This window comes from Coccomyxa subellipsoidea (assembly GCF_000258705.1).
Source record: "Coccomyxa subellipsoidea C-169, whole genome shotgun sequence".
Taxonomy (NCBI): Eukaryota; Viridiplantae; Chlorophyta; class Trebouxiophyceae; family Coccomyxaceae; genus Coccomyxa; species Coccomyxa subellipsoidea.
This window is the reverse complement of record NW_005178017.1, coordinates 51,204-62,217: the sequence shown is the minus strand read 5'-3', so window position 1 is coordinate 62,217 and position 11,014 is coordinate 51,204. Positions and strand designations below refer to the sequence as shown.

Here is an 11,014-nt window from a genome sequence, read left to right as displayed (position 1 = left end):
AAAGTAAGAAACAAGGACCTGACTTTAAGAATTACCACATGCATGTATCAGCACCTGCCTATTCCAGACCAATGCATGGCGCTTGCAAGGTGCGGTCCCAAACAGGCTGCAGAGAAGGAACCTACCTGATGCTGCCATCGACCTTCACATTGCTGGTGATGACATACTGGTTGCCAGAAGTCACGCCCAGGGTGCTGGCAGGGATGCTCTTGCTGGCGGAGTTGAGGGTGCGCAGGTATGGCCCGCTGCCGAAGTAGCCAGACGCAGCGCCCGCGGCCTCAGGGGATCCAGCAGCAGAGGTTGGAGCCGGAGGAGTGGCTGCGGTGTCCACAAGCAACTGGCGACGGCGGCCTCCCTGCTGGATGGAAGCAGTGCTGACGCGGCCCTGCTGAGTCTGCATGCAACAACTAAAATGCATCACAACACAGACCTTCCCAAAACGACTAGTTAGGGAGGTGTGAGCCAATGCTGCCACATGTTCACCCAAAACACACCGGTGCTAAAGCACCGTAACACATCCAAATACACCAGTACTCAAGAAAACGGCAAAATGCCGTAGTAGAGAATAGGAAGACATAGAAGCAGACAGGCACACCAGACAAAGTTTTCTAGGGCCTGGGGCTCATGGCCGAAAAGCAAGAAAACGCCCTACCGACTCTTCACCGTCGCCCCCACGAGTATATGGGAGACCTGACGAGTCTGTGGAGCTCACCGCTGTTGCATTGGCCCAGTACCACTCATAGTGAGGGCAGCCGCGGCGCGAGTCTGGGCCCTCCTTGCAGGCCTTGGGCAGGGGCGGTGGCGGGGGCGGCCAGGTGCTGTAGACTGGGCTCATGGGGCAGGATGTGCTTCCCTGCAGTCCCAGGCTGGACACATCAAGCCTGCAGCCACAAGGAAGAAACTTTTAAAACACCATTAAAGCCTGCAGAGCTGCTGATGATCATCAAAAAATGTCTCCAGCACATGAGAACACATTGAAGGAAATGACATGTGCAGGGGATACATGTGGTCGGTCACACACCTGTACTTGTTCTTGTCATCCTTGAAGGAGATGGCAACATTGGCGCCGCTGCCAGTCTGCTGCGGGGCTCCAAGCCAGCCAGCAGGCTGCAGAATGATGTCTTTGGTGAAGGTAATATTAAGGCCACGGTCACGCTTGACACCAATGGGCCACGAGTAGTTGGTGAAGGACAGCTGCACTCCATTGTCGCAGAGCTCATCTCCATTGGAGTCCTTGATGTCCCTAAGGCAGTTACAGAGTCCAATCATAAAGCTGCCCAACACATCAGAATTCATAAAATGAAGTGCTGAATGAGAAAACAAAGAACATAACGCATGCGCACCAGCAGTAGATTTTGAAGTAATCTGTTGGGTTTGTCTGGCGCTTCCAAATACCCTCAAACTGGGTGTGAACACCCATGGAGAAAGGGATAATCATCCACCCGCCCTTCAGGTTGACTGGCTTGCTGCCAGTGTTGGTGATGTTGCCCAGCACCAGAATCTCGATGGAGTTGTATGGAAGACCTGCGCACACCAGCAAGTGTCAAGCACAGCAAGCATACCAGACAAGTGCCTCAAAAGGAATTGCAGTATACAGTATTCAAGTGGACGTCCGCTAACTCACCACGAGTGTTGGCGCCCCTCCATGCCTCAGGTGGGTTCTTGTACAAATCAGCACCTCCAGCACCGTTGCACCAGTTGACGTTGGAAGGCTCCCCGGCCAGGCATGTCCAGGGCATGCCACCCTCATCCCAGTTCACAGAGATGTCTCTGCGCCACAAAGGCGCGTTGCTGAGCATGCGCCAGATCATGAATGGGGCACTGAAATGAAGATGCATGAATTTGCTGGATTTACAGATGAACGAAACTCACTTGCAGCCCTGGCCCTGCTGTGGGGGAGGCACGAAAACGCAGGTGTCCTTGCCGCCTGACTTGGCGTTGATGTCTGCGACGGCCTTAGCATAGTTGCGCATGAGGGTGAAGACTTCATTGCGCTGGTCGGAGTTAGATGCGTTGGAGCCCAGCATGTTTGAGTAGCCACCTCCAAAGCGGAGGATGCCATCCAGGTAAGGATCCAGTGGTGCATACTCCTGCAGCATGACATCATCCACAGCTGAGTTGCGGTCAAGACAAGTTGCGCCATTTCACATGCTGATCATGGAAGAGCAATCGCACCACAAATGTGTCGTATAACCTTCATACGAAGAAGAAAGCTGCATACCTTGTGAGCCAAATCCCAGAACATAACTCCAGCACATGAACCCCCTCTCTTTGCAGATGCCAAACAGCTCTCGTATGCCAAGCCGTACTGGGCGGGCCTGCACAACAAAAAAATAATCTTTAAATTTATGCTGAAGCACTGCCGAGTAGGCACTAAGCAACAAATAATACGGGATGCATGAATGGGGTGGAACACGATAGGGTCACCTCTTGTCCAGCTTGCAGCCAAACTCTTCGAGGACAACTGGCATCTCGAGCTCTTCCTCAGCTGCTTGCTGCCGTGCCTCTATCCAAGACCTGCGCAGGTGGACGGGCATGATCAGAAAGCTGCTAGGCCTATGCATGCTGCTGGCAAAACCAGTAAGTATCATGTGCAACACTGCATGACGATGTGAGGGATGCTGCTCACTTCATGAAGTCCAGCTGCCCTTGAGTTGTTGAGCCTTCAGCCACGCACAGCCACTGGTCCACGTAGACATGCATGGTTGAGTAGTCAATCCCCTTGGCCTTGTTGTTGCGGACAAAATCCACACCCAGCAGGGACGCCCAGGCGCCTGGGTTAGAGTACATGTACAGCGGTGTGGAGTTGGCTGCAAAGCCCTCTTGCCCTGCGACATCAACATGACCAATTCAGCTACTCTCTCTTGTCATGCTGCATCAATATTCATTCGTCATGCTGCAGGGCGGCTCGAGTGTTAATAGACTGCATCGCAGTTTCCTACCCTTTACAAAGGCCAGCAATGACTTTTCAGCACCATGCATGATTGCAAAGACATAGGCAATCAGCTCGAGGTGACGTGCAGGTTACATGCACCACATAGACACCCAACTAGGGAGTCTGGACTCGAGCCAAGTAAAGCACCTGTGGACAGCAGATGGATGGGGTCCATGGACTTGATGTAGCCGGCCATGTCTTCGATCCACTTGTGCAGGTCGTCGCCAGGGTTGTAGGAGATGTTGTAGTCCTTGGAGCCGTCCGTGGTGGTGCGCTTGACGATGTAGAGCTCGGCCTGGGAGCGCGGCTCGTTCATCAGGTTGTACCCAAAGATGGTAGGGTCCTCCCTGCCGTAACGATACATCAAACGATTCAGGGTGCTGATGAAGGACACAAAACAGTGAACAGCTCAATGAAATGCAACGATAGGCTCGAAATGTCATGCATGATGGGAACAGTTGCTGCAGGTACCTGTACAAGCGCTGGTTGAAGGTGTTCACACGGTTGATGAGCTTCTTCACATGGTCCTTGTAGTATCCAACAGCAACAGGGTCGCTGTAGAAATCATCTCGGCATGTGACATCACCATTGCAATTACCTGCAGCAGACATGCAACCATGAGGTCAAGAGCCACTGAATAAAACATGGCCTTGCAATGGCATGCATGCAGCACTCACCTGACATAGAACATTTGCACAAAAATAACTGCATGCATGAGCTTTTGACTTACCACTGCCAGCCTCGAAGGACCAGATGTTGTACTGGTCGATGCCTCCATACATGGCCCAGTAGTTGGCAAACACAAGCACCACCCTGATGCCACGCTTGCTGGCCTCATTGATGACAAAGTCCAGGCCAACCAAGACCTTCTCATCGTACACGCCTGCAGTAAAGAGCACGATGCATTTGTCAGGTCCTGCAGTAAACGACTAATGAGGCAAGATGCATGCTTTCATGGTCACATGTCAACGGAGCTGATCATGGGCAAAAGAAATGCATGACAACAGGAGCGAATTGTACCTGGGTAGCGCTGCAGAGTGTTAAACTGCAGAGGGCCCTCGTTGAAGGCCCACATGCGGAGCACCTTCAGGCCCAGGTCCTTGGCGGAGTCAAGGATCTCCAGTACCTGTGGCCTGGTCCTGGGGTCTGCAGCCCTAATCATCTGCGGACAGGCACACACAATCTCATGCAGTGCAAGACTTCCAGAAGCACTCATGGTCATGGCACCGCATTTCATTGCAGCTCAAGTGCATGCAGAAGGCTTGTCATGACATGACATGGCTCGACACGTGAGGCTGTGGGGGTGCACATTCATGCATCATGCATGACAGTGCTCCTGCGACATGAGAACACAGGGCATGTCCGTGCAAAAGCAAGGTCTCACCAGGTAGTACGTGTTGGCTCCAGCAAAGTAGAAGGTCTCGCAGGAGTCCTGCTCTCCATCTCTGGACTGGACAACAAAGCGAGTGCCTGACCTAGCCACAAAGTCCTGGATGAGGCCAGCTCCACCGTTGGTGCTAGGGGCTGGGGCTGCATGACAGACGTAGCTCATGAGTTGATGCCACATGAAGCAAGAAATGACATTTGATGGCATGCATGGAGGCCGGCATGTTGGCAAAATCAACAAGCCAGCAGTACGCCAGCCCAGCATCTCAGCATGCATGCATCAATGCTCTAATAATTACAGTCATTCGACCTTCAGTACCTGATGCCTGCTGCAGCTGCCTAGACTGAGCCTTCAGCAGCTCGTTATCAGTTCCTGCGAGCAAGAAGACAGGCCAGGTCAGCTTGTGTTGTGTGTCAGACAAAGGTACTCGGACGGACAGGCTAGACTGCACACACGAGACTACAATTTCTGAGTGCTCGCCAGAAAGCTAGCTCGGTGCAGCACGCCACAAGCGGTCCTGCAGCTCAATCACTGTCACGCAGTGATGCCCCGTAAAGCCTTGTGATCGACCGCTGTCCGCCTGATGCCAAATGCAGCAGCACCGCCCCGATGCTTTCTACAGGCATCCAAGAGTGCCAGAAAGTGAGGAGCGGTCTTGTCAAAGACGCGCGTGCACCCGGACTGTATGTTGGAAAGGCAAGCCCTACTGAGCTGTACTGCACGCTTCAAAACTAAATACCTGGGAAGATATGATCGCTGCTAATAGATCACAGCTGCACAGACACAGATAAGAGCTGTCAGGAACGTCTTGGACCCTGGGCCAGCGCAATCGCGACGCTGGACATAACTCATGTGAGACTCTCCCACAAAATCCGGGCACCCGAAAGTCAAGGCGGCACTGATGCTGCACAGAAAGCCATCTCACAATGCTGCTAGACCACTTAAGCTGACCTCGGACCAAGCCCGCCTTTGGAGGGTGGGGATCAGGAGCCAAGACGTCATACCTACTACACTGAACTTTATAGCTCACCTAAAACGCACACCCACGCTCTGACATTGCAACGGGAACAACTGGCATGCGCCTCCTGCTTTGCTGCAATGCGCTGCGGCATGAGCTGGCCGACGCTCGCCGTACACCACCATGGATGCAGCACAAGGCAGAACCACCTCGCCCAAAACTCCTGCGAATGAGCTGTGCACACTAGGGAAGGCACACGCACCTATGAAGTCGTCGAATTCGGCCCCGAAGCCGGTGGCCAGAAGGGACAGGCTGAGAAGGGCCGCAAGGCGCAACGCCCTGTTCCCCATCGCTTCCTGCTCGCCCCGCGGGCGGCAAGCACGTCGGAGTCGGCTCGGCGACGCTCGCTCCACCTCTAAATTGCTACGAGAGACACATCTAGCACAGCTCGCCGCCTTGGATGGATCTGTGGTGCGGCCTAGTGTTGCTGGATTTTGTACCACTGTAAGAGCTGGCTGGCATGAGAGCCTGACTCGCCGGGGGAAACGAAGTAATAGTTGCCAGATTGGGCATTATTAATGACGCCAGCTGTGCGAAGCCAGTCCACGTCCGCTCCCAAAATGGCGCCAAAATCTGCTTGCAGGTCTTGTGTGATGTCACAACAGCAATTGCGATCCTGGCGGAGATTGTCTGTGGTTGGCAAACCCGACCAGCAGATCCGAAGCCTGCACATGCACGTACCGGCAGCGGCGCGTACCGTGCATGCACACACTTGTATGATAAATATAAACGCCACGGCACTGGCAGCCGCAGCCAAATGACTGCATGTTGCTCCAGAGATCTCCTGGCAAAGGATTATCATGAATACATGCATGCGGTTGTAACGCTAGGCGATCACCGCGCACGGCGCCATGTGCAGGGTACCAGAACAGACTCACTGAGCAGGAGGCATTTTCTGCAGAGGGAATCGGCGGGCCTGCCAGATCTTTGATCACCGGCAGCTGGAAGCCCAGCAGCTCAGAGGCTGATGTTGACATCCGTAAGTCCTCAGCTGCTGCTGAACCAGAGGAATGTGGCCAGTCTTGTGCTGCATGTTGCATGCATATGCCTCTCCCTTCCATTGGTCTGACTGGAGGGCAGGCAACAACCTCAGCAGAATTGGGCATGGGACAGCATCAGGCAGAACTTTGAGAAGTCCTGCTGATTTGTTGTCTTGCAGGATATGTTGGCTCGGAGTCAGTGCAACAACTGCACGTTGGGGTTTGAGGTTGCCAGGGTCTCCAGATCTGGGATCCAAGGGATCGCCAACACTGCTGCCTGGATCCCAGTCAAGAAGTCAGGCAGGTGTTCGGTCGTCTGCGCTTCCAAATTGCGAAAGGTGTGTTTTGGGTCCCATCTGTGGCTGAGTGATGTGAGTTGGCGTAAGGCATGGGACAAGCTCTGCACCATGTGTATCACTCTGCAAATGCAGGGATACGAGGGACAGATGCATCATCTTGTGGTCGATGAGGCATTAAGAACTGATTCGCATCACAGGACGAGAAAAGTTGCTGTGCTGCACAGGCAGAATTGCCAGTTGGTCACCTAACCATCCTGCCTTTGGAGGTTGAAGACTTGACAGCAGCATCCGTTTTGCTGACGAGGAGCTTTGCAACCTCGTTGGACTCTGTCACGGTCTCCCTCAGCAAAGTAGAGTAAGGGCCTGTGCATGCATCTGATTTCACTGGGACCACTTGCGTCAGTATGTGCTTCAGGATACCTCAAGATTTGCTCATGGGGAACTTGTGATGCATGCGCAGTGACTTTTTGAGGAAGCTTCAAGATCCATCAAAGAAAGGGCTATTCTTTGTTGCCCGCTTGATTCCGGCAGGTAAGTTAGGGACATGGTCTGGACCGACAGGCCACACCACACTTCTTTGTCATGTGCCCACTACTCTGCATAGCCACCACAAGGCAGCAGGGCAGTGTTTGTCAAAATCAAACCAGGGTAAAATGCACACCATGCAATGCAGTGGGAATGCCAAGAGGAGGGGAAGGGCTGCCTCCCGGTGCATGCATCATGTGCATCGACAAAACGAACTTCGCAGAAGTGCCTACAACATACTCATCTCTTGATTGACTCTTGAGGGGAGTGCATGCGCGCAGACGAGAGCCTCCTGCCGCCCGGTCGCATGCACAGAGTGGTGGGCACTGCAGCGGTCACCTTTGCTGAGGAGGAGGATGTAGAGGATGTCAGGAACGTCCCACTGCTGCCTGCGGACTCTGCGCACCTGACCAACATGGCCGTCGATGGCAAGCTGCGGAATCAGGGCATTGCCCGGCTGCTACTGGCGGCATGCGAGGATCATGCTCGACAGATTGGCTGCAGCTCAATAACCCTGGTGAGCTCATGCACATGATGGGTCATCCACCCCACTGGGATTCCGAGCATAACATTTGCTGGCCAAGCCAGCATTCTCACATTCATTGTACAAAAGAAGAGTGGCCATAGGCAGGTTCAAGTCTTCCTTGTCTGTCACAGTCCTTCACAGTGGAACAGAATGTGCATGCATGCTGCAGGCGGTGCATGTGAACAACACGCCAGCGCAGAAGCTGTACATGAGTGCGGGATACGACCAGGCTAAGTCAAGGCAGCCAAAGGCGCCGCTGTTTATGCTTCCAGGACGCAGATGGCAGCACAGCATCATGAGGAAGAGCTTGCTCCAGTGAGGCACAAGCCATTCTCTGGACCAACAAATCACCCTGCACTACCGGTCAGTGGCGGGCAGCGATCTGCTTGAGATTATCCCCGGGACTAATCCAGTGCACAGAATTTGGTTGTCTCAACCTGAGCCTGAGCAGGCTGCATTTTAGGATTCGTGACATTGAACAGCATGCCAGTGCGCTGCGTGGCTTGTACAGGGTGCCAAATTCGGTAAGACTGACACTGCGGCATTGTGACTCTGAGAACTTCTGCCACATGTTAGTGGAAGCTGGTCTGATGGGGCCATAATGAGCAAGATGCATTACTGTACAAACATTGTTGTGCGGGGAACTTCCAAAGTCGGAGTCAATGAGTCAATTTGAGTCAATGCCAGCCAAAATTCTCCTGGCCTGGCTGCGTTTTTGTGTTCCCCAGGAATCTGCCAGATATCTGATGTCAGTGACATCAAAATGTGACTTTATATGGCAAACACCCCTCCGTGAGCCTGGCCCAGCCTTGCCCAAGAATCAGCTGGAGCTCCCTTAAGGCTTTGGGAGCCTCCAAGCTTCAAGCTTCGTAGTATGATGGAATGTGCTCAATGTAACGATGATGCTTGCTACGAAGGGAACGATATTTATTGTATTCGCATGCAGCATTCTTAGAGGCCATTAGATTTCCATGCAGCAGCTTTGAAGCAAGTAGATTTGGACTTGCACAAATTTGATTCCTGCCGCAGGCAGCGGCTGCATACCAGTGATCATTCAAATTGATTCACAGTGTACGCGTATTAACCCGCACCGGTGGTACCTGCAGCATGCTGGGAAATGGAACATGTCCAAGGCTTTAGAAAATTGCCTCCTCACTCCCTCAAAATGACAACAGAACCCTCACATTCTGCGATGCAGGCTTAGAGTGCTGTTGCTCCAGCAGCTGGCTGATAACACACCCTCTTCTCCTTCTGCACCTCTACAGATCCTCATCACTCCCGCTTCTTGGACTCTGGTGGTGCTTCACCCTTGAGCAAGGTGTGGTAGGCTCGCTTGTCGGCCAGGAGGGCGCTGGACGGCTTGAGGCCGCTGTATCGCAACTGCACCCACGCATTAGAGCCCCTTTGTCAGTTTTGCACCCTACGATTTGTAAAATACTGGCAGTGGCAAATGCTTGCCCATGCTGGCATACAATGGAGTGTGTGCCAGAGCGGCAAAGCAAGTCTGTACCAGTGAATTGCTTCGGGCCTCTCACCATGTATTCTCGCACATTGTGCGCATATAAAGTTGGGTCCTTGCGCTCCTCCGCTGTTGGTACATACACTGGCAGCTGCAGGAATTTTCAAGCGATGTCATGCATAGGAAGAGATGTGCTGGGCAAAGGCGGGCAGATAATCATGTGTACAAGCAGCATGGCCAAGACAGGGGTCTCAATCCACATCGGGGAAGGACCCTCATGTTCAAGTACCTCATAAGCAATCACACTATGGAAGGGGTTTGCAAACGTCAGAAAGATGTGACGCGGCGCTGAAATGCTCTCCCAAGCTGGCGAGACCCTTCCCTGGTCACGCACATCAAGAGCGCATTTGGGACTTGAATCTATGGTGCCTTTCAGAATTTCTAACAATATCTCCAGACCACGCATGGCCCTACTGAGTGGCCTTATATGAACTTAGGCTGGAGAGTAGCAGGGCAAGAAGGAGCATGCAGGCCATGTCCACGGTGCTTCCAGTGGGCACACCTTGCCGTACTTCAAGATGACTGGCTGGACAGGTGCACCTGCCAAAAAGGCCCCAGTCTTGAAGGGCAGCAAGAAATCGCCATTGGTAGTTGTTCCCTGCATCCCAGGCACAGATCCCATCCCTCTAACAGCAGCAAGAGAGGTGCTGGCAATTGCCTTCTTACAGCATTCCTGTGGCGTGTCTGGTAGCGCACCTCTGGGAACAATAGCATGGGTCTCAAACTGCTGCTCTGCCTACTTGCACTTGCACTCGCCTCCATCCTCTCCTTCACATGCGCCGCAACACCCTGAACAGCATGCACCCTGCCTGTGAGAGACGAAGATCACACAGTAGGAGAACGCCTCGCAATTCAGCGATTTCATGGAGATTGAGTGGGCTGAATGTCGGTGCGCAGCTGCGCAGCTGCGCACCTTTGCACCTGCACTCCGACCCTCCCGCTCCACGTATATGCAGTCCATGTTCTGGCTGCACAGGTTCGCCATCTCGCATCATTGCTCGGGATCAGTTCATGCAAGCATTTTCTGGCCATGTGAGCCTGTCATGTGCGTCTGTATATTGGAAGATGAGTGCCAACCTGATTGGCCCGATCAGTGCCAGCTTCTCTGTTCCGCCTCTAGCCACAAAGCTTGGAAAGTATCTCGACATGTGAATCAGAATGTCGATCCAGCTGCAGTGGTTGGAGACAATGCCAGCTGCCCGTGCTTCCCCTCTTGGCTTGTCCCAATCGGCACGTGGCAAGTGCACCCACGCAATTTTGATGAATCCAATGCAAGCCAGGCATGATCTTGTGTAGAATTTGCCCAGGAAAGGAACAAGCACGTCACGAGATTGTTTAGGCAGCAATTGTGCCAGTCTGCAAGCTAGATAGAAACCCACAATGCAGGACACGGTCCCAATCACCTTCAAGGGCACTACTGTGAATGACAGAAAGCAGAGCCGAAGTAGTTCTATGGAACTCTGAATCCCGCAACCCATGGTTCCATACTGATCATATCTCTGAAATGGCAGAAAGTTGCTGTCATCCGAGATTACCATGGTCAGAAATGCAAAGATCACATGCAGATGTATTGCGACAATCTGCTTATACATGCGTTGGGATTCTCTGCCTCTCCGACATACGTGGCTGTGCACTGGATGTCAGCAAGCCAAGTTCTTTACAATCCAAGAAATAGCAATTGAGGCAGGTCATAATCATAATCTCTGAAGAAGTCTGTTGGAAATTACGAAAGAAAGAACTGATCATTGCGTCGAATGGAATCCAGGAGTTGAGTAACTTACACATGCTTTGCAAGGCACAGAACTAAGAGTGAAGTTGATCAAAG

General features: G+C 52.8%; 3 protein-coding genes across 3 annotated transcripts; 1 reads left to right on the top strand and 2 right to left on the bottom strand.

Annotated features, from left to right (window-relative positions):
- Window positions 1–2,155: 2,155 nt before the first annotated feature.
- Window positions 2,156–5,764, bottom strand: COCSUDRAFT_31812 (glycoside hydrolase; the record flags this gene model as incomplete). The annotated part of the gene is made up of 11 exons (XM_005642613.1): window positions 5,543–5,764; window positions 4,641–4,694; window positions 4,320–4,465; window positions 3,956–4,097; window positions 3,666–3,818; window positions 3,407–3,533; window positions 3,216–3,282; window positions 3,083–3,143; window positions 2,630–2,828; window positions 2,428–2,517; window positions 2,156–2,318 (listed from the first exon to the last, which is right to left on the bottom strand). The coding sequence occupies exons 1-11, from the start codon at window positions 5,628–5,630 to the stop codon at window positions 2,156–2,158; spliced, it is 1,290 nt and encodes a 429-aa protein (XP_005642670.1). The 5' UTR covers window positions 5,631–5,764.
- An 802-nt stretch (window positions 5,765–6,566) lies between these two features.
- Window positions 6,567–8,581, top strand: COCSUDRAFT_55000 (acyl-CoA N-acyltransferase). Its single transcript, XM_005642612.1, has 5 exons — window positions 6,567–6,658; window positions 6,844–6,974; window positions 7,080–7,150; window positions 7,426–7,661; window positions 7,840–8,581. The coding sequence occupies exons 4-5, from the start codon at window positions 7,452–7,454 to the stop codon at window positions 7,987–7,989; spliced, it is 360 nt and encodes a 119-aa protein (XP_005642669.1). The 5' UTR covers window positions 6,567–6,658; window positions 6,844–6,974; window positions 7,080–7,150; window positions 7,426–7,451; the 3' UTR covers window positions 7,990–8,581.
- Window positions 8,582–9,199: 618 nt separating this feature from the next.
- On the bottom strand, window positions 9,200–10,694 carry COCSUDRAFT_5505 (hypothetical protein; the record flags this gene model as incomplete). The annotated part of the gene is made up of 6 exons (XM_005642611.1): window positions 9,200–9,280; window positions 9,419–9,511; window positions 9,692–9,787; window positions 9,886–9,954; window positions 10,103–10,157; window positions 10,267–10,694. Coding segments are annotated over 6 exons (822 nt in total), but the record flags the coding sequence as incomplete, so codon positions are not given.
- Between the last annotated feature and the right edge of the window lie 320 nt (window positions 10,695–11,014).

What these genes read in the sequence shown, in the direction of transcription:
- COCSUDRAFT_55000 (XM_005642612.1), top strand. Translation starts at nt 7,452, where the DNA reads ATGCACAGAGTGGTGGGCACTGCAGCGGTCACCTTTGCTGAGGAGGAG. An exon ending in GCTGCAGCTCAATAACCCTG is followed by an intron (nt 7,662 to 7,839) that starts GTGAGCTCATGC and finishes TGCATGCTGCAG; the next exon opens with GCGGTGCATGTGAACAACAC.